Source organism: Heteronotia binoei, chromosome 11 (assembly GCF_032191835.1).
Source record: "Heteronotia binoei isolate CCM8104 ecotype False Entrance Well chromosome 11, APGP_CSIRO_Hbin_v1, whole genome shotgun sequence".
Lineage (NCBI taxonomy): Eukaryota > Metazoa > Chordata > Lepidosauria > Squamata > Gekkonidae > Heteronotia > Heteronotia binoei.
In genome coordinates, this window is record NC_083233.1 from 47,890,067 (window position 1) to 47,911,319 (window position 21,253).

Here is a 21,253-nt window from a genome sequence, read left to right on the forward strand (position 1 = left end):
TGAGGCAAAACTTGGATACATCCCAGGAGTGTGGGGGAAAAGGGAGGAAAGCAGAATTTTCAGAGCCCTGTATGCACTTTGCTTCTTTCTTGGACTAGCAGGAATGGAGTAAACAAGTGAATGAGTGTACATACTGCACCTTGCTGTGGCAAGGAGTCCTAGAGATGGGGCTTTAGGCCAGCAAAGTTAGGGGCTGCTTCCTCCGCTGGACACTAGAGGCAGCTTCTCCTTCCAGACCCGCTGGGACTACAGGAACTAATGGTCTCTGACACTCTCTGGACAAGAGCAAGGCCACTCACCTTCTTCTGGGCCAGATCGTGGTCTGGCTCCTCCTCCTCCACACTGGCTCCCGGCAGCTCCTTCATCTTGTTCAGCAACTCAGCCTTTCCAGATGACAGGTTGTAATAGGCTGAACAGGAGGTGCCTCCTGAGGTTGGGGAGGTAGGCTGAGATGGATGCCTGCACCAACAAAGAGCATTCTGGAACCTCAACTCCACATGAGCACAAGGAGCCTGATGACTCAAGCCTTGGCTGAAGGGAGTTGTGAGTGACAAAAGGTTGAACAAAGCCCTATGTCTATGGGACCCCTTCAGGGGAACACCCTTAAGGAACACCTTCAGCTACAAGGGAAGACTGATGCTGGGCCCCATGAGACACAAAGCAGCTCCACAGGTAGGTCTTGCGTTTCTGCTTCCACAGCAACCCCCATTCCTTCAGTTCCCAACAAATCGGCCACTTCCATCTCCAAATCTTGGCCTGCTGAGCAATCCCTACCTCTCAGAGAGTCCCTTGCCAGCCACCTGTGGTTGCCAGTCCTGCCCCTTCCACATGTCACACTTGCTGGGGGAGAAGAGGTCACTCATCACTTCAGCCGCTGTCACCAATCCTGGGGCCGGGTTCAGCACACCAGCCAGGGAGCGGTCCCTGCCTGCCACATCCCTCATCAGCTCCTCTGAGTTCAAGCGGAAAGATGGGGCTGGGCCTGCCATGCCTGGATGGCAGCTCTCTTCTCCAGCACCCTCTTGCGCAGCCTCGTACTCTTTGGAGCCTGTGTGGAGACATGGCGTAAGTCAGCAGAAAAGACATCAGGGCACTGGCATTCTCAAGACCCAATGGGACTCACTCAGACTGGAGGGGCTGGCCCGGGGCAGCTCTGGGCCTCTGCTAGACACTGCATTCTGCTCCTTATCCCACAAGGGCTCAGATTTTGCTTCCTCTGCCAGGGAACTCGCTGGCCTTTAACACAAAACCAACCAGGCATTGGTTAGAAACAGACCAACAATATGACATCTTCACATATAGAGGTATTGCAGGCTCCCCTCTACTGGTGTTTATCTTTCAATCAGAAACTTGAGATATAGCCATAGCCAGGGCTTTTGGGGCAGAAAAAGCCCAGCAGGAACTTATTTGCATATTAGGCCACACCCACTGACCATCACCATTGTTTTACACAGGGCTTTTTTTGTAGAAAAAGTCCAGCAGGAACTTATTTGCATTTTAGGCCACACCCCGACACCAAGCCTGCTGGAACTATGTTCCTGTGCATTCCAGCTCAAAAAAAGCCCTGGCCATAGCATAATTCAGGCTGAACCTCCTGGAAGAGGCGCACAGTCTGCCTATTTCAAGATACGTGATATCCAATAACAGCCACTGATTTCCCCAACTCTGCCCAGCTAGTTACTCCCACTGCCCATCCCCTCACCGTTCCCTGGACACAAAGTCCCTGGTACTTGCCTGGAGGAGTCACTCTCGCCACTTAGTTCTGGAGTTGGCCACTCTGGAGTCCTACGTGGCGAGCCATGGCAGTAGTAGTGCAGGTTGCTATGCTCCGTGGGCGACGCAGTTCCCTGAGGCCTGGGCTGGGACTCCTGGGCTGCATTGCCCCACAGCTGCTCCAGGGGAAGGCTCTGAGACCGCTGCCTGGCCATGTCTGTGCTGTTCTGGCTGGAGGAGCAAGGGTCTTCCAGGACTGCTGATAGGCCAGCCTCAGGGGGAAGCAGCTGCTGGTGGGAGGCACGGCGTGGGTGGTACTTCTCCCACTTTGGGGGTGGGGGGCGTGGAGGGGGCGGGCCCTTCTTTCTGGCTGGGAAAGGTAACTCCTCCAATTTGGCCAGTGGGGCCTCTTGCCTCTGTCTTCTGGAAGCGCTGCCTGCCTCTCCACAAAGATGGCTTTCGGAATATGCCCTTTCGCGCAGTGGGTGCTTGCATGGTTCAGCAGCACTCTCCTCACAGGCTGGGATCTCTGCAGCTCGGCCTTGCCTCTCGCAGTCCCAAGAGAGGCTGTGGGTGGACAAAGCCCGGCAGAAAGGAGCCCACTCCTGCTCAATGTTTTCTGAGCAGGGCCAGATGGGGCTGACCCGCACAAAGCCCATCTTCTGTTGCGCCAGTTCGCTGGAAGAAAGGTCAGGACACAGTTTACAGAGCAGCCGCATGCAATGGGACTCTGCAGCTAAGGCAGCACCTGGTGCTGTGCAAGGCACACAGCAATGGACTCCCACTCACCCCTCTCTGGCTGCAGCAACTGGACTCCTTAGTTAGCTCAATTCACTTTGGCAAAGACCCCCTCTACCCCAGCCGAAAGCCAGCTCTGTGAAGGATGCCAGCTCATGCGTTCCAGCCGGAAGCTAAGCAAGTCTCTGGCTAGCCCTGCAATGTGGTTGCTGTCCCTCTAAGAAGAATAAAAGGCTGTGGCAGACCTCTGGTCACGAGGCTGGCAGAGCAAAACAGCTCAGCTACAAAGGGACGGTTGTCAACCCACAGCAGCAACATCACAATAGTGTTTGGCAAGAGTGATGAGGAAAAAGCATCTTCTGAATGTGTGCTGTGTGGGGAAGGGGGAGGGCCTTTGCTCTGCCCCCCAGGCAGGCTTCAACTGGCTCCTACAAAGACAGGCTCACTGGCAGAGGCTATGATCTTCTGCCCAGTAGGATCTCCTGATTGTACTAGGAAAGTGTGGCTCTATTGATCAGGGTCCCTCCCCTTTAAAAAAAAACCACACAAAACCCTTCAGTTATGCTCCTTTGCTCCTTCATGGCTTGAATAACTATGAGAAATGCCTTCTGCGTCAAGAGGAGGCTGTACAGACAGCTCTCCCTCTGCCCGGCACAGACAGACACACAGCTTGCCCATGTTTTGCATTCCTGGCTGTGATCATTCCAATCACACATTATGTTCCCAGCCCAGCAGGAGGAGTTTGTGGGTGGCTCTCGGCATCCAAAGAACGGTCCCCATTGGCCTAAGCTTGCGCAAACACCCTGGGCTGAAGCACTAGAAGCCACAAAGAAACAGTATGTATCTACACACTGAACTGCATCCTGACCCTTCCCAGTGGCACAGCTACAGCAAACACAAAATTCAACGGGGGTGGGAAGGAATGCTTCCACTATCCTCTGGCCTGCCAGGATCCCTTCTGTGGGCTGCTCATGTCCAAAGCCTTGTGCAGGCCATTTGGCCTCTAGTACAGAGACCAATCCTGGAAAGCACCCTGCTGCATTAGGCGTGAATTCACCCCACGAGCACCGCACCAGCATTTGCTGCAGGCAAGGGGATTCTTTGCGACCCCAAGAGGCCCAAGGTCAGGTGTTTCTCGCCCTGTCCCTTACCTCATTGACTGACTGTTCTTTCTGTTCATTGCTGGAGGCTCCCAATCTTCCATGGGAAATTCCTGAAAAGAAGAACCCAAAGGTGAAGGGAAAGAACAGGGCACTGGTCTTCTCGCAGACTGTCTTTCAGCCTGGGCTATGGAGATGGTGCCCAGAAGAGGCAGGCAATCAGTAGTCGCAATCTGCTTTTATAATGTGATGCTTATTGTTTTTATCTGCCAAATGTTTCTAATGTTACTGTACATCACCCAGAGCCCTGCAGCAGCAGCGACAGGGCAATCCACAAATCAAATAAATAATTAAAAACAGGAATAATAAGGAGCCCAGCTTTGCTCCTGGCCTGGTAGGTTCTCCACATCTGATGGAACTGGGGCTTGTGAGCTGGGAGGTGTGGGGTGAAGCTACACTCACCACTTTGCAAAGGAAAGGAAATTCACGGACAAGGGGAAGCCCTGAGCTAGATGTGCTGTGCCTGCAGATAGAGGGAGAGTAGCTGAATGTGCATATACCCCCCACTCTGGGGCTCACCTTCCAATACAAAATGGTCCAGCCGCTCCATGTCTAAAGCAAAGCAAAATCAGACATTCTAGGAAGCTTTTAAGCCACATATGATGATTAAAACCTATCTGCCTCCTTGGGAAATGTTCTCTCCTTGGCCATAAACAGAGCCCATCCTCCATCAGATTCCTCTGTTTCCCTTTCATTGGGTTAGCCCAACAGCCCCAGCCATTCTGGCCAGCAGCAGTCTCCCCCAGCCCTGCTATAAACGGAGCCGAGCGACCTTGTGTATGCAAACCACGAGCACTGCATCATGAACGACACCCCTCTTACCGGCGGGTAGGTCTTCCTGGCTGGCCAGGGAGCTCCATCCTCCAAGAGCTTGTGTTGCGCTTGGCAGCAGCAGTCTGAGCAGCGGGCCCAAGGGCGAGGGTGGCAGCGGTGGGTACAGTGGCTGGATGGCACCTGCATGTTCCTCTGAAGCAAGGCGGGGCACCTCTCCCCACAGCAGTAGGCACAGGCTTCTCGGGTTGCACAAGCACATGGAAGGGACCGCCAACACTCACTATCCCTGTGTCGGGCCAGGGGCTTGTAAAACCCAGACACCTCTGACCGGAACTCTGGGTAGACGGGAGGTGAGGATGGAGGGCCATAGGAATGGTCCATGGAGTGCCGGCGCTGGTCCCTGTGCTCAGAACTCACTGGCTGGAAAGCATTTTGCTCCACCCCTCTGGGATGTGGACCTACAGGCCTGCCATGGCGGGAGGCTACGTGGGCAGAGGCTGGAGCCTTACTTGTTTCCTCGAAGAACTTCCGCCTGTCAGCAAATGGCAGAAGGCCAGATTCCTCTGGAGGCCGCGATGGTGAGCCCGGCTCTGGCCCCTGGGGGCTCAGGGAGTGTGGCTGCAGTTTGTGCTCTGGAGACCACCGCCAGCGGCCTCTTCCCCCAGACGGCAACGGCAGAGCTGCCAGGGGCTTCTCAGGGTCTGGCAAGGGGGCCTTCCATTTGGACTCTGGAGGCACCCAGTCAGGGCTCTGAGAAACAACCTCTCCTCGCAGCACACTCAGCTCAGAGCCCCAGCGCTTGGGGCCAGCAGTTCTGTGTGGCCTGCTCTCTGCTGGGAAGGCTGGAGGAAAAGGGGCAGAGGGAGGTGGAGGAGAAGGGGCAGGAGCAGTGGGGCTGTCAGGGGGTTCTTCTGTTTCTGGCACTGGCTCCTCTCCATACAGGAGCATAGCAGAGCCTTTGGCTTTCTGGAGCTGGGCCTTCCGCCACTGGATCTCGTTGCGCAGATTGGTGGCGAAACGGTCGCTGCGCCGGCGCATCTGGGCTGAGCGGTGTGGAGCTGAGCCTCCCTTCCTTGTGGCAGGCCGGCTCCCTTCACTGTCTTGTCCCTCTTCCTTTGTTGAAGCATCCATTACGAGGACAGCCTTGGGGCCTGAGTTGGCATCACCTGAAGGCTGCATCAACAGGGATGAAGGCAGCTCAACTGAGGCACTCCTGGGCCTCTCTGGAACTGCGTGGCAGCTCTTGGGAGACCAAGACCTTTCCCCTGACACTGAGCAAAGGTCCGGCTCTTGTGCTTGGCCAGTGGGGTTCGGGCAGCTGCGGCCCTGGGTCTGCCATGACTCCTGAGTTCTGGGAGTCTTGCTCTCCACGTGCAACGGAGAAACAGTCCACTGAGGTCCCTCCGGGCTATGGGCTACCTTCAGAGCCTGCAACTGGGCAGCCAGCAGTTGCTCAGGGGCACTGTGCCGGTGAGCCAACTGTCCTGACCAACAGTCCTTCCAAGGAAAAGGAGAGATGTTGTTACAGCTGCCCAGCTCAGCTTCACTTTCTTTGCTGTCCATGCCCTGGGCAGGCTCTTCCGGAGGGGGAACTCCTGGGACCTCCTCATTCAAAAGCGACTCCATGCTCTGCGCTCCTCTTTCCATGGGTTGGTGGCTCTCTGTGTGGGAGCTCAGCAGATAGTACTGATCTGTGGGGAGAGATTCTTTGGTGTGGCTTGCAGAAGCCAACTGCCTGCAGGTCCCTTCAGGGTCTCTGCTGCGCAGAGAGAGAGAAATGTCTGAGGTCCACCTGCCTTTGGGGTGCAGAGAATCAGCCTGGGGCAAGGCCCCTTGTGTCTCCGTGCTGGCTGGGGAGGGGTTGCAAGCTCGCAAGCTGTCCTGCCTCACGGGGGGCTGGGGAGGGGCAAAGGCTTTGGCAGAGCTGGGAAAGTGACTTTCCTGAGTGCAGGAGGCTGGCTTGGCAGTGGGGTTAAGCTGGCTGCCCAGGAAAGGCAGGCTCGCTGTTCCCGATGTTTCGCTACCGTCACTGCCGGTCTGCAGGTAGCGGGGCTCCGGCAGCTGGCCTTGCTGGATGTATTCAGTAGAGCTGTTCTCCTCAGGTCTCAGAGCAGAGTCAGAAGTGTTGGAGCTGGCAGAGAAAGAGCTGTAGGCAGAGTCACGCTTGTTCTGGTACATGGCCTGGTCGATGGGAGAGAGGCTGCCCTCGTAGTAGGTCTGGCCTGGCTGGTCCAGACTCTCCATGCTCCCAAGGGAGCTGCTCTTGTCGGTGCTGCAGTGGCGGGACAGTGGGTTCCAGGGCAAGGGTAGGTCGCTGCAAGGGAGGGGAACAGGAGGAGGAGATGAGACACAACACAGCCGTAAGAACACTCACATTGATGGGCTGGATCCTGTCCTGCCTTCCTCAGGTCACTCCACAGTCTGGCTTACAACCTCTTTGACTCCCTTCCCTTACTTAAGGTGGTCATACACCAGGATGCTGCTCAGCAACATAGCTCATGTTTAACATCTCCATTTAAAAAGACCTTTTGGGAAGACGTCCTGGAGACATGGCCAGTGCATGGGAGTAGACCAAGTAAGCAGCCACCTAGGGTGCCTGGCAGCGCCCCCTCTCCCCACACTCAGCGTGTGTGCTCCTTGGAGCCTGCCTTCCCCAATGGAAAGCAGGCTCCATGGAGTGCAAATGCTGCCTGGCCTGTTTCACGTTCCCCAGGTCTGTTACAGACCAGGGAAATGCAAAAGCGGACAGCGCCTACATAGTGCACTCCTCGGAGTCCGGCAGGGATAAATTAACCACTTGTAGAAGCTGAGGAAGAGCCAATTACAGTTTCTAAAAATTGGCTCCTGTTGAAGTTGTGTGCTGCCACTCATCCTTCCTACTCCACTTTAACAGAGCCATGGGGTGGGAGCCATAGCTCAGTGGTAGAGAATCTTTCTTACATGCACAAGGTCTTGTCCCTGGCACCTCCAGCTAAAAGGATCAAGTGGTATTCTCACAATTTTTATTGCTTAAATCTCACAATTAAAAAGAATTAAAATTAAAAGAATTAAAATTAAAAATGTAAATAGTTTCAAGTTTCTTCATTTCTCCTACAATTCTGTTTTTTACATTTCTGGGGGGGGAGGCTAGTGGGCAGCTCGCCTAGGGCACCTAAAACCCTAGCACTGGCCCTGCCTGGAGAGCTGCTGCCTGTCAACAGACGGAGACCTCGAATGGCTCAGTGGTCTGGCCTGCTATATGACAGCATTGTGTTGACATGTTCAGTTGTGCAGCTCCTGCCTCAGCCTCCCCCTTCACCTCTGACCGTGCCTTTGCTGCAGTTTTCCTGGGACCTGACTGAGAAAATGTTCAGATCGACTTCTGTTTCCCCAGGACAACAGGTGGGAGGAAAACAGCTGCAAGCAATGCTGGCATCCTGTAATGGGGAGGCACAGCAAGAGGAAAATATCTCAACTGCCCAATGCACAGAATGGTCCCAAATGCCACGAGGAAGCAGCTGATTACTTCTCTGCCTTATGGAGATGAAAACTGAACAGTGCAACCTGCCGCAAAAGGCCACAGGGTGGACAGTCTGCCTTGGGGCTCTGACAAGCCTTGGGCGAGGGGCTGCTGGAAAAATTGCTCCTTTCAACTCTGCCATGTGGACAATTATTAACAAATTCTATTTCTAACCCCCCTTTCTACCATCATAGAATTTCAAGGATGTCTGTGGGGACTTCCAGGGAATCTCCTATCCAGTGACTGCAGCCAGACCTACTTAGCTTCAGTAAGGTGAGTGCTTGAGCCCCTAAGGTGAGTGCTTGAGCCCCACAAAATCCTCCCAGATTTTACAAGTCTGTTACTTTAACATTCAGTTTCAGGGTTCCTATTGGCTAGCCTGCAATAGCATTTCATAAAGCAATGCCCGCTGCTATGATACAGGGAGCGAATGACCTCCTCCTCCTAGTCTTGGGATTTCACCCTGAAATGACTTGAGTCATCACAGGGGGCCAGGCAGTTACTATGTTTACCGGTGGCCTACTGGGTGCTAAAGGTTGAAAGAAGCAGCAGGGGGAGGAGACAATGTGTGGTCACTTTGGTTATAGGGAGTCCTTTGCTTGACAATGAAGCAGGAGCAGCCAAAAAGCATGGCTACAGTCATTCTGGACAGAAAGCAACGAGTCTGCTCCATTCACTTCAAAGGATCCTCCTCCTAGACCCTCACAACTGTGAAATGCATCGCTCTAGTCTAGATGTATCCAGACACTCCTGAGTCACACAGCAGCTCCTTAAAGGCTCTGGTCACCAACTATTCCATTAATGAGAGCTACTTCTGAGAAAAGAAAAAGAACATGAGCTGCTCCCTCCTACACCCTGCATGGTGCCCTTTCAAGGACAACCTCTGCCAGAGTTATGGCTAACCCAAGGCCATCCCAGCAGGTGCAAGTGGAGGAGTGGGGAATCAAACCCGGTTCTCCCAGATAAGAGTCCACACACTTAACCACTACACCAAACTGATGTTCTACACCAAAAGCATCATTTTGTTGTGCCCTGCAAAGAATTTCTGACTGTCTTCCTTTTCAAGGCATGTTCTCCCCATGCACCCCTTCTTGAGAGGGCTTCTGTCTCTTTTCAGAATCCAGGCAGGCAGGAATAATCCCAAGCACCCGAAGAGCCCTTTCAGGTCAGGGAAGTGTGCAGAGAGCATGCCTGCCACACCCACCAGCCATCCAGAATTGGCAGCTCCAGCTCTTTTCACTTGGGCAAGAGATCTGGAATTCATTACCTCCTTTTCTGGCAGCCAGAGCAGCTCCCAAGCCACCTCCCTTCCTGACAGGAGATGAGAGAAAGCTCAACCCAACACAAGCAGCTGCCAAGGGGAGCCAGCTCAATCCTGTGCCCCACGCCCAGCTCACAGAGCGGGGACGGTTTTGCTTGGGGCCAGCCAGAGCTCTGAGAAGGAATGGAGCAAGCCAGCCCTGCAAAAGCTCCCATCTATGTCGTGGGGCAGCCTGAAGCACAGCAGCCCAGTCCACACCCTGCTCCGAGTTCCCAGACAAGGGCAAGGCTGACAGGAACCGCTGAGTGAGAGCATGGAAGGATTAGGCAGTCCCCCCTCCTCCCAGCAAGCTAGGAAATGCAGCACTAAAGCTACCCAGCAGCACAGTCCCACCCATACCCTTTCAGTGTCAAAGGACAGCCACAGAGCCCCCAGCTCTAATTTGCTGTAGAATCCAGCAAAAAAGCAGCTGTCCAAGATAGCCAAGGGGTACAAATCCAAAGAAAGAGAGGCCCAGATGGCCAGCCAACCACCCTGCCACATTTCTGCATGTAAATGAAAGAACACACACTGGGAGTAGGGGTTACTAGCCAGGGGCTACTCTGGCCAGCAAAGAAATCAGGGTCCAAACTGTCTGAGCTTCTGGGTGCTGATTAATTCTCCTGAACGTACCTCCCTCTCCCCATCTCCAGCCTCAGCTGTTTCTAAAAATACTGCATCTAGGAGAAGAATGCACAAGCGCAACAGCCCTTCTCTGCTGCCCACTCACCTGGTGTCACATCCCGAGTGCCAGGAGAGGCTGAAGGCATCCGCAGGAAAGTGCATGGTGGCAGTCTCAGTCCGGACCTCGGACAGCTTGGCCAGGTGCCATGAGTGAGGCCTGATGACGGGCACGTTCCTCCTGCCCAGAGGCAAGAACGGAAAGGACATTACTAGGAGGAAGGCATGCTCATTCTCACCCCCCCCCCCATGGAAGACTAATGAGGAGCTAATGGAAGGCAGGGAACTTGGATCCCCCTCTGTTCCCCACAACCATCTCCTTTTCCCACCCAAACACTCCCATTGCCTCGTTCCCAACCCATGGCATCTTGCCCTGACTGCCCTGTGAACTGCAGCCAAAGATGTTCCCTTTCTCCTAAGGACCAAGTCTGGTTTTCACTGCTGATGTATTTACAGAAAATGCTCCAGGAGTCTCAGTTCATGCAACAGCATGTTGCATTCAAAGTCCAGGAAGCTGTCGCTCTCTTAGTTGCAGACAAAAGCTCACGGAAATCTCTTCCACATCTCAGAAGCCCAGATAAAAGCCCCCCCAAGCACTTTTACATTTGTTGTTTTTTTCTAAAATTCCAATTGGATATTAAAGTGCCAATTGTGGTGCCAAGAGACATGTTGGGTAGAGGAGCTGGGAATGGAACATTCAGAATTGTAATTTTCACTTAAAAGCAACCATGTAGAGAAGGGATCGCTAGTCTGCTCATTAGAACTGAAGGGGACACCAAAAGGCCATCTAGTCAGTCCAGCCGCCTGCAACAGCCACAAGTTTGCACCTAAAATCTCACAAGTCATCCGTCTATCAAATCTAGACCACAATATGCCATCCCATGCAAGTGGCTTATGAAAGGACACCTGCTGAACCCACGGCAGAGCTGCAGCCTGAACCTTGCTCTTAGCTTGTGCTATTAACTACAACACTACAGTAGCAGCAGGACAACACAGAGTAGGCACTGGCCTATCCTCACCAGTGTAACCAAACTACAGAGTGCTGAGAAGACCAAAAACATTCCAGGCATGGAGTCTCCTGTAGCCTCTTTTCAGATCATACTAGGATAGACACAAAATCTCCTTCACTACCAAATACTCCAGCATTGCACAGGTTAATGTTCTCAGCAGAATAAGCTTAAAAGATAACAGGGCAGGTCTGTTGAGGAGCCTTGTGGAATCCAGCAGCTGAGCAGCACCCACAGACCTGCATATACCTGCCTGTTAAACTCCAGAAGTGCAAACAGCATGAGAACTTCTGTGCCTGGCATTTTACTAAACAGGACAGAAGGATCCTCATCCCTACAGTCCTGTGATGGTCACGTTTGTTTACAGCCAAACGCATAAGAGTATCCCCCTCCTTTTTTTTAAAAAAAGGAAGGAATACATTCAGGGTAGGAGGTAGAGGTCTGTGCCCCTGTGGGCTCTACACTCACCTGTCACTGGGAAGTGGAAGAGACCTGTAGGGATTTGCTTAGAGGACAGAAAGCACTCCAGCGCTCTAGCTTACAGACAGTTGGAAGTTGTGGGGAAGATTCAGCTTGGAGGGGCTGGAACCTGCATAATAGGGAGGGGCTCCTTACTGGTCAGGGGTTTCCTGCCCCCCCACTCCCAGAGCCAGACACCATTCTCATTCCCTCACAGCCAGGAAGTGGTGAGGAAGTGATGTGCAGGGAGATAACACTGCACACAGAGCAGACGGCGGTAATATCAGAGGCCAGAGACCACCCCCCAGGGGAACAGGGCTTCCTGGTTTTGCAAGCAGCAGTCATCCCGCTGCAAGACCCAAGGCCGAAAGAAACTCCAAGTTGCCTGCTTGGGAAAGAAAAGGCCCTGTTCCCAATGCACAGCACCTGCTAGTCACTCTGTACTTAGAGCAGGAGGCAGGCTGCTCTACAGGGGAGGCTGTGGCTGGCCCTCAACATTGAGGGGTCCCCGAAATGGAGACACTTCCCCTCCCAAAGCTCTGGATGGACAGGGGGAATTCCAGAAGTCCGCCTAGCGGAACAACTGCAGCCGCCTTCTGGCTCAGTCTCAACACTCACCCCACGCAGGAAGTGGCTGGGACAGAGCACAGGAAGGATGAGATCATTGCCAGCTCTGTGCTGGGAGTCATGGGATTGGGGCTAAAGGAGCCTGTTTGTGTGGGTAAGTGGGTGGGTGCACACGCCCATGTGTGGGCTGGGGAGGGTTATGTAGGAGAAGAGGGCAAAGTCAGGGAGACCAAGGGCAACCACAGGCCTGGAGCAAGCAGCCCTGCAGCTGTCCAGACATGCAACTCTGCCCTGCCTGCAAGGACCAGAATGTATGTGTGTGCGTGCATGTTTGACAGCTAAAAGTGCATGGCCAGGATCCTCTGGCTCAATGTAGGAGGTCATGCTGAAGGGCAGATTGTGACTTTAAATTTTATACAGAGTGGCCAAGAAAGAACTCACAGAAACACACCAGCTTCACTACATAATCCTCTATTATTTCCATCCCTGCCCTGAAGAATGCCTTTAAAAAACAAAACAAAACCCAGAGATCTTATCACTCCCACATAGGAAAAATTCAGATGCATCTATGCATTACGGTAATTATACTCTCTGTATCTGTGAATTAGTTCAACTTTCTGTTCTTCTGAACAACATTCAGCAAAGTGCAAAAGTCTGTACACTTTCCCACGAAAGGCAGCTGGTCTCATAAAAAGAAATCTACTTTATATCTCAGATCTGTCCAATTATTACATGTTGCAGAAATACAGTATTGGTGCTCCTAAATTTTTAAATTATTCTTCAGTCTACTTGTGGTGTCTGCGTTTGTGTGGACAGAGGGAGGGGGAGATTGGTTCCCATGGTCTCCAGCAGAAGTTTTAGTCTGCAGATCTTAATTCCTGCCACATGATGGCAGCAGCAATTCAGCCAAAGGGTTCCAGTGTCTAAAAAAGTTGAACTAAGCAGGAGTCAAGTTGTACCTTTAAGACCAACCAAGTTTTATTCAGAACGTAAGCTTTCGTGTGCTCTCTAAGCACACTTCATCAGACGAGGGGATCAGGTATAGTGGGCTAATAAGGTATAGTGTCTAATAATAATAAGGGAGTTGGAAAAGCTAGCACAGGCAAGGCGTGGAGGGGAGAGCCACAAGGACCATCCTTTTGTGGCAACATCAAGGGAAACTCAAGTACCTCCAAGCAAGCACTCTTGCACCTTCAGTGCCCAGCAGGTCTGATGCAGCAGGAGGATGGGATAGGGGACCAAGAGAACCTCTCCGAGGGCGAGTTAAAGTCTGGCCTATTAGCTCTTGAGCCAACTACTCCTGGCCGCCTGGAAGCCTCTCACCTCCTGATGATCATCTTGAGTGTGCGGTAGGAGCCCTTGATGAGGATCAGAGCCTCCTGCCGAGAGCCGTATAGTGGGGTCCCGTTGATGTTCACCAGCTCGTCCCCAGGGCGCATCTTCTGTGACAAGGCTGCCTTCCCGCCATCCTCCACCTGAACCGGAAGAAGGCCAAGTGTTACTAGTTTAGAGATTTACACCTCACTTTTCTCCCCAATGGAAACCCAAAGCAGCGTACAACACTGCTCTCCCATCATCCATATCATCCTCACAACAAACCTGTGAGCAGTGTTCCTCTAAGCTGAGTTAGTGTGAGCAAGCTCAAGGCTTTTTAGCCTCTGACTCGCACATTTTTGTCCTAGGTCAGGAAAAATGCCCCCCAGAGACAAACTAATTTATGCAGTAGCTCAGAACTTTAATGCCAGTAGCTCATGAAGTAGAATTTTTGCTCACAAGACTCCACAGCTTAGAGGGAGTATTGCCTGTGAGGTAGACTAGGCTGAGAGTCAGGGCTGGCCCTGCCGCTAGGCAAACTAGGCAACTGCCTAGGGCGCTGGCCTTCTGGGGGCACCAAATTGGGTACCCCCATGTGACTCGGTGGCATTATCAGTGCAGGGTGGTGGTACCCTTGCCCAGGGTACCAGACAGTCTAGGGCCCGACCTGGTGAGAGTATAAGGCTGGCCCGTGGTCAGCCACTGAGCTTCCTTGGCAGTGTGGGGATTCCAACCCAGATCCTAGTCTGCCACTCTAACAACACCATCCTGCTGGCTCATGAGACGAGCAAAACATAAAAGGGACCATGAAAGAATTAATTTACTCACTGCTTACTCTTGCTGTAATATTCTGTTTATCACCACTGAGGCAACCAAGCCAATGTGATTATTCACAAAATTAACAATTACATAAGTACAAAACAGTCACATTCAGTTTAAAGAATCAATCTCAATCCACTACATCATAGAAGGATGAAAAAGGATCCACGGGCTGGGTCAATGTACTTGCTCACAAGAAGAGCGGCTGCAATGAAACATACAAGGAAAAATCTTGTCCCGTTGTAGATTATGCTTGCGATGCATGGTAAACAAAAGTTAATACAGTACGTGGCTAAAGCACAAAGGCTGACATGCTTCCTAGGCTACTAATTAGCATGTTTAGAATATGATGTCTTCTTCCGGCCTTGTGATTATTTGGGAACTTCTGCTTACAATTTTTCATTATGCAGAAGTCACAGCATTTCAGATGGCAGTTGCGGCTCATGAGACAAAGCAGGCAGGTCAAGCTCTCAATCAGTGCCTTACAACACCCACCCAAGTGCTCCCCAACGGACCCAGCAAGCAGCAGCCTCCTGCCACAGGGACCAAGGATGGAGAAAGACCATCTACCCTTCTCTTGCAAACGTAGTGGCATTCTTCCCAAGCAGGTCATGCTTCAAGCAACAAGTCCTTAGTATGCACCCTTTGTGAAGTACTCCACAGGCCCTGCCCTCGAGGTGATGCAGAAATGAATACCAGCTGGAAACTGCTTAGTTTAGCATTAAAAAGAATGAACAAGTCAACTTCCTCCACCGCTGCCACACACAGTTCTCCCGTGCCCTATTGGTAGCAAGTGTGGGAAGAGCTTTAAGGCAAAGGAACCACACAGACAGTGACACCAAATGTCATCTCATATCTCAGGGCAGTCTCTTACCCAGGCAATGCCACTGACAAATATACTCCTCTCTCTAAAGGGATCTAACACCTTACCAGATAAAAACAATTTGTGGTAACAAAGTAAAGCATGATTTTAAAAAATTATTTTTAAACAGAAAAGAATCATTCAAATTAATAAACTATTAAAACCTTGACCAGAGCATTAAAAACAGCATGAAATCTTTATCAGCCTTAAACAACTTTCATAAAAACTGTCCTCAGGCTCAAAGAAGACCTTACAGAGGTTTCTACCCAGGTTTTTCTTTACCTACCTCTCTTTTCATATCCTCACCCACTCGCAGCTGTTCCATACAAGAGAGATGGGGGTGCTGATACAGTCTCCTCCCTTCCGCAAAACAGCTCCCATTGGAAATTTCTACCCATCCCAAGAATTTCCCATTTTAGAAGCTAAGGAACTCCCCCTGCCACAGCTCTTCTTCCAAGAGAAAACACTCCCCTCTACTTTGGAGCCTTCAACTTTCTTGACCTTACCCAGAGAGAAATGCCCCCTTTTCTCTTGCATACTCCCCTTTGACAAGGGAACAAGATAAAGGGACAAAGAAGGGAGGTCCCTGGGCTGAGCCCCCGAGAAAGCTGGCTGCTCAGCCCAAACAGACAGGATAAAGCACCATCCAAAGAACCAGCAGTGATAAAGTTGCTGTCTGGTCAACAGTTACAATCTTCACTTACTTGCTGCAGAGTGGTGACCCCAAAGGAAATGGTTCTGCCAGCAATGACTCCAGGACCAAGCTAGGGCTGCAGCATTAGGCAGAGCAGAGAACTGGGCTTGGCCACCCTTCTCCGTCGCAGTCACATGAAATACAAAGGGGGCTCCCTCAGCTGCTTCCCCCGTGGCCTGGCCAACACAAGGGCCTATTGTGCTGCCCAAATGCCAGTGGGACTGTTCAGAACCCACAGAAGTCTTACATTGCTTGTTTGCTGGAGGAGTCCATGCTCAAGCCATGCCCAATGGCACAACTATTCTGGCTAATAGAAGAGTGGATGATAGGAAGGAAGGAAAAGAACACACACACACACACTTGGTCCAAGCAACTGGAGACCACACCTCTGACCTGTGTGCTTTGAGAAGTGGTCAGGCATGCTCCAAAACACAGGTGACTTTGACAGAAGACTCTATGTCTAACCCTTCCGTGCTTCTAGAGTTGGCCTCCAAATCCAGCCCTAAGGCTTGCAGGGATAGACCATTAACTGAGACACCTAGCAACATAGCAGGTCTTTGATACACCTCACAGACAAAGGGCACAAAAATGCTAACATCTCTTTGTCTGTGGGTGACATGTTTTTCATGCCAGCATGGAACTAGCTTAGCTATCCCATGTGCCCTTGAAAGTTTGGCCCAGCCACAAGTCCCAGAGGACTCAAGATCACACATATCCAACCAGGATACCTCCAAGGCTGTGGAATGTGTTGACCAATTACTGCTGCTGAGACCTTCTTAATACATGCACAGTGCAGAGCAGCTTAACACAGTGGGAAAGAGCCTTTCTAAGCAAACCCGAAGCCACACAACAGGAGCCATTTTAGAAAAGAGTTGTTAAGCAGCTGTGATGAATTGCCTTTCAGAATCAATCCTGGGATGTGTGAAAGCGGAGAAACCTTCTCAAAGCTATGGAAGTAGGCAATAGTCCAGTCTAGGCTGTGACAAGATTTCAAATCTAGATTGGCTCCAATCTCTTCTGGACAAGAGAGCAGGATTTAATGAGCAAAGTAGTTGAGTGGCAGGACACAGTTATGCAAGATTTGTCCAAATGGAAAGGAGGAGGAGAGAACCCACCCATTTCCCACAGAATGGAACTGCCCACAGATCCCAAAGAACAAATTCCCCTGTACAGCATTTGAGAATCCCCATAATGGAAAAGGTCTGCCAAGGCGGGATGATTAAATTCTGTCTTTGATTGAAAATGGTGCATGGCTCAAGTAAAGAAAAAAAGAAGACAAAATGTTGACGATGGAACAGCTCCAGGCTCTTAGCCACAGGGGCAGCAAGAGGTTCAGTCATTGAGGGGCTTCTCAAAATTCCACTCCAAGATACCTTTTAAAAATGGGATTCTGCAATTCTAAATCTGCATTTCCCACTGCTTGCAAAATTCTTTGCCAGGTCACCACAGATGCAGACTCTGCTGATGCCGAGAGGCTGCAAAAGGCAGCCACTGAAGGACAGACTCTCCACTACTTCAAGCACTACTATCCTTTGGAAAGGGCTAAATTAAGTGATTAACATTACTAAATTCACCCCCACCCCAACTGAAAAACCCCTCTGGTTCTCTTACGATCACAATTTTAACTGAGGACAAACTCAAAAGGACAGGATGAGATACATTTTTAAACATATGTATATGGAATACACTCTGCCACTTAGAATTAATTTAAATTCAAAACATCTTGAGAGCAGCCAGTTCTAGAGGTTCACCAATGCTAAAAAATACCTAGCATTAAAACCAACAAATGAAATCCAGCAGCCAAGGACTCGTGCCCTCAATTGTAATTCTTTTTTTTAAACTCCGGAGGTATGTTAATCACATACAGATGCATATGCTGGGGCTTTGAATACAGAATCTGTCATTTAGTCCTGCCATAGCAATTTTCAGTGGAATTGGTGATGCTTCTTAACCAAACCACTTTTGCTCCGCAGCTGAGTCCATTAGAGCTCTTGTTTGCCTGAAGAACATGCAGCACTCAATTTTATGCAGTGAAAGTTCAGTTCCAGGTTTTGATATAAGCCTCAATAGTTGGGCTGATGAACCTTACAAATTAGTCCAAAGTCACTAGTCCACGAGAACTGCTTACCCTCCTCCCATTGAGGTCTGAAATGAAAATTCCAGATCTTTTCAAAGTCACAAACTAGGGTTGCCGATCCACAGTTGGGGGCAGGGGATCCCCTGGCCCTCCCCCCACTTCAGAATTATCAGAAAGTGGGAAGGGAAGGCTGAATGTCAGCTGGGCACTCCATTATACCCTATAGAGACTGGTCCCATAGGGTATAATTGAGAATTGATCTGTGGGTATCTGGGGCTCGGGGGGGGGGATTATTTTTTTGAGGTAAAGACATCAAATTTTTAGCATAGCATCTGGTGCCTCTCCTCACCCCCACCCCAGATTTCAAAAAGATTGGACCTGAGGTCCAATTCTATGAGCCCCAAAAGAAGATGTTCCCCTCCTTCGTTATTTCTAGTGAAGGGAAGGCATTTAAAAGGAGTGCAGTCCCTTTAAATGTGATGGCCAGAACTTCCTTTGGAGTTCAATAGTGCTTGTCACAACCTTGTTCCTGGGTCTACCCCCAAAGTCTCATGGCTCCATCCCCAAAGTTCCCAGAGTCGAACCCAGCTACCCTATCACAAACACTTCCTGCCTGAATACCTAAAGGGGGGTTCTTACCTATATCTGCAAAGTGGCTATGGAAACAAATTCTCCCTCACTCTCTGAACTGCTAGGAAACCAGCACCTTCCCACTTTCCAAAAATTACAATGCCTTCAAAATGATTTTTGAACAATCATGATCTAATGGCAAAATGATATGCTATAAGTTAGCCTTAGCCTCAGTGGAATGCAGAATGCTTCATTCAAATTCTGATGGAGACCCAACTCTGCTTTGCTAGCAAGATGTCTAATCACAGCTTGAGGCAACCCAACTGTAGAAAAGAAAACACACACTGGAGCAGCCTCGGAAGGTGGGAATGAAAAGGAAGCATCTCTCAACCTTTCCAGCTTTCCCTCTCCATGATCCCACCTCCCCATTTAGCCACTGTCGGTTCCCCACCCCCCATGCTGCTGGATCTCCCTATTTATGTCTGCTGCAACTCCAAACACATGGAACACAGCTATGTACAAAATCAGCAAATTCTCTCCAAATGCTGCGAGGGACTGAGCTCAGAGCTGAAAGAAAACAAACAATGCTCTGCTCTAAACTCTGGGTCTGTGTTCCGCGCATCTCAGCCGCATTTCGGAAATAGAGTCCAGATGGGGACGGCCAGCACGCAGTCGGAGGGCCTGGCACACTCAGAACAAGAAGAGAGGCTCTCATTCCTCAAATCCCAGCTGGAGGCAACAGGGAGCTTGGAGTTTGCTGGGGCGGAGCAAACAGCAGGCCTGGACTGTAAGAGTGCTGGATGTGGAGGCTATGCACATGTCTCCAAAGTCTCAGTCATGCGAGCTCATGCCAGTGGTTTTCAAACTGCCTCCCAGAGAACTACAGGATTCTTTGGAAGTTTATCAAAAGTTCCTGTACTCAGTCCTGTGCTCCTCTCCCATCCACCCCCATCTACAAATCCCACAGCCTGAATCTGGCATTTGCCTGGCAATTTTTCCAGTTTCCAAGAGTCTCAGCAGTCTACTTACAGAGCCCAAGATACGGCTCCTCCTTTAGGTATCAAAACAGGGGTCCCACACATTATGCAAATGACCCAGAAATTGTGGGGTGTGGCAGGCAGAGAGGCCACAGCATTTGACAGCTTAGGTGCAGGAGGCCCAAAGCCAGTTCATCCATCTGTGGCACCAAGCCCAGGCAAGACTGCAGCAATGGGGGCATAGTGTCTAGACGCTCCACCTATCCAGGGAGTCTGGGAATCACATAGTGCAATTACTAATTAGATGCAGTGCCAAGAACATAAATTATAAAATGGTCCCTACCCTCTCAAAAACAAGGTATGTGGAATGGTCGGGTTTCAAAAACAAAGAATGAGAAAGAACGAGGCAACTTTGGAGATGCTGGTGCCCCAAACAGCCAGGCAGTCCCACTGAGCACAGTAAGCAAATAGAGCATCAACACCTAGCTTTATGCAAAAGGGAGTAATAAAACCACTTGGGGGGTAGGAGATATCTGAAACCACTCCTGCCCACCACACTTATATCTAAACTAGTCAGAGAACATCAAAACCAGGAAGGCTAAGACAATAACTCTCAACCACTCCCAGTCCAAGACAAGAATATAAGAATAACTTTCTTAGCCTTCAGGTAGTCATAATGAAGGGAACAGAGGTGGAAGCATTAGAAACTCAGCCTTCTGCCACACAAGCTACCAGGGATGCAGCCCACTGATATCTACTACAGACAAGGACAGATGTTCTCGGGGGGGGGCCTGAATTCGGAGCTCAGAATGAATTTCCCAACTTTGCATTTAATTAACATTTTTGACAGTGGCTGTAAAATCTGGAATTCCACATTTTCTGGAACTGTGAAGGGTGAGGAAGACACATGACAGGCCATGGGGATCTGAGGCTGGAAGGATATTAGTGAAACAAGGAAGAGGAAAATCCCTTCTAGGAAGAGCTCACTGAGACAAAGAGATTCATCATCATTGTCCAGCTTTTCCTCCTGCTATGCCACACTAGGCTGCAAGAAGATAAGCAGACATGTGCCCCTCCCCACAGGAAACAGATGAACTGCGGCTGGATGAAACCCACAGACCCCCTGCTGTGGGCGGAAGTGCTGTCTCCTCCCCACTTTCTGGGTTACAATGCTGCTTGGCAGCAGCTGCTCTTCACACCAGAGGGAAGATACAGTTGGAAGTGGCTGTACAGACTAGCCTCTAAAGTTCTTCCATGTAGCACCAAACTGAAGCAAGAGGACTTTGCTCATGTACAATTGGCTCCTTCCAAACCAAAAGAGCATCATGGGGACCCCAAAATTCATCAGTGGTCAGGTACTCATATCCTATCAGGCTACTGCAACAATGTGCTAAATGGGACTGCATCATTAGATACTAGAATATTTAAATACTGCAAGTAGTCAGTTCTGACAGAGCTGGTTATATGAGCCTCATGATGTTAAGAGTTGTACCATTTTACTGGCTTCTAAATGGTTTCTAGTCCCAATTCAACTGATGGTTTTGACCTCTGAAGCCTTAAACTGTGTGAGTCCAGTGTGAGTCCACCTTTTCCTGTATGAACCGACACAGAATTTGAGATCTTTCTCAGAGCCCCATTGCATGTGCCTTCCCCATCAGATGTGAGCTGATCAAGAGTGGCAACCAATTTATGGAACTCCCTTGACAGAGGAGCAACTGAAAACAGCACTATTTGCAGTGGTGAGAACTAGCCTAGCTGTACCTCTTATGTTTTTTTTAAATTGCAAAATATTGATTTCTAACTTCTGTAAACTGCTTTGTACTGGGTTTGGTTGTGTTCATGTGTGTTTGATTATTTGATTGTATACTGTTTGATTATTTGATTGCATACTGTTGATTTTAGGTAATTTGTGAGCTGTTCTTCAGAGAAAGCACAGACAGCAGTCCTCTGGCCACTGCTGAAACACAAGGCGGGGCAAGGGGGGGAGGGAGGAAGCTGCATTTTGGATCCTGCGTCTGTTAGGCAGGGTTCTCTGACTACCA

At 50.4% G+C, this 21,253-nt stretch overlaps 1 protein-coding gene across 1 annotated transcript in view; it reads right to left on the bottom strand.

The window, feature by feature from the left end:
• SHROOM4 (shroom family member 4) overlaps nt 1–21,253 on the bottom strand; it is a 34,182-nt gene that overhangs the window by 6,051 nt on the left and 6,878 nt on the right. Inside the window, exons 2-9 of the mRNA XM_060249079.1 lie at nt 13,222–13,373; nt 9,915–10,046; nt 4,434–6,699; nt 3,603–3,664; nt 1,735–2,391; nt 1,124–1,236; nt 775–1,048; nt 300–459 (exon numbers count right to left, since the gene is read on the bottom strand). Of these exons, the coding sequence (XP_060105062.1) occupies nt 300–459; nt 775–1,048; nt 1,124–1,236; nt 1,735–2,391; nt 3,603–3,664; nt 4,434–6,699; nt 9,915–10,046; nt 13,222–13,373 (3,816 nt within the window). The remainder of the gene's footprint in view (nt 1–299; nt 460–774; nt 1,049–1,123; nt 1,237–1,734; nt 2,392–3,602; nt 3,665–4,433; nt 6,700–9,914; nt 10,047–13,221; nt 13,374–21,253) is intronic.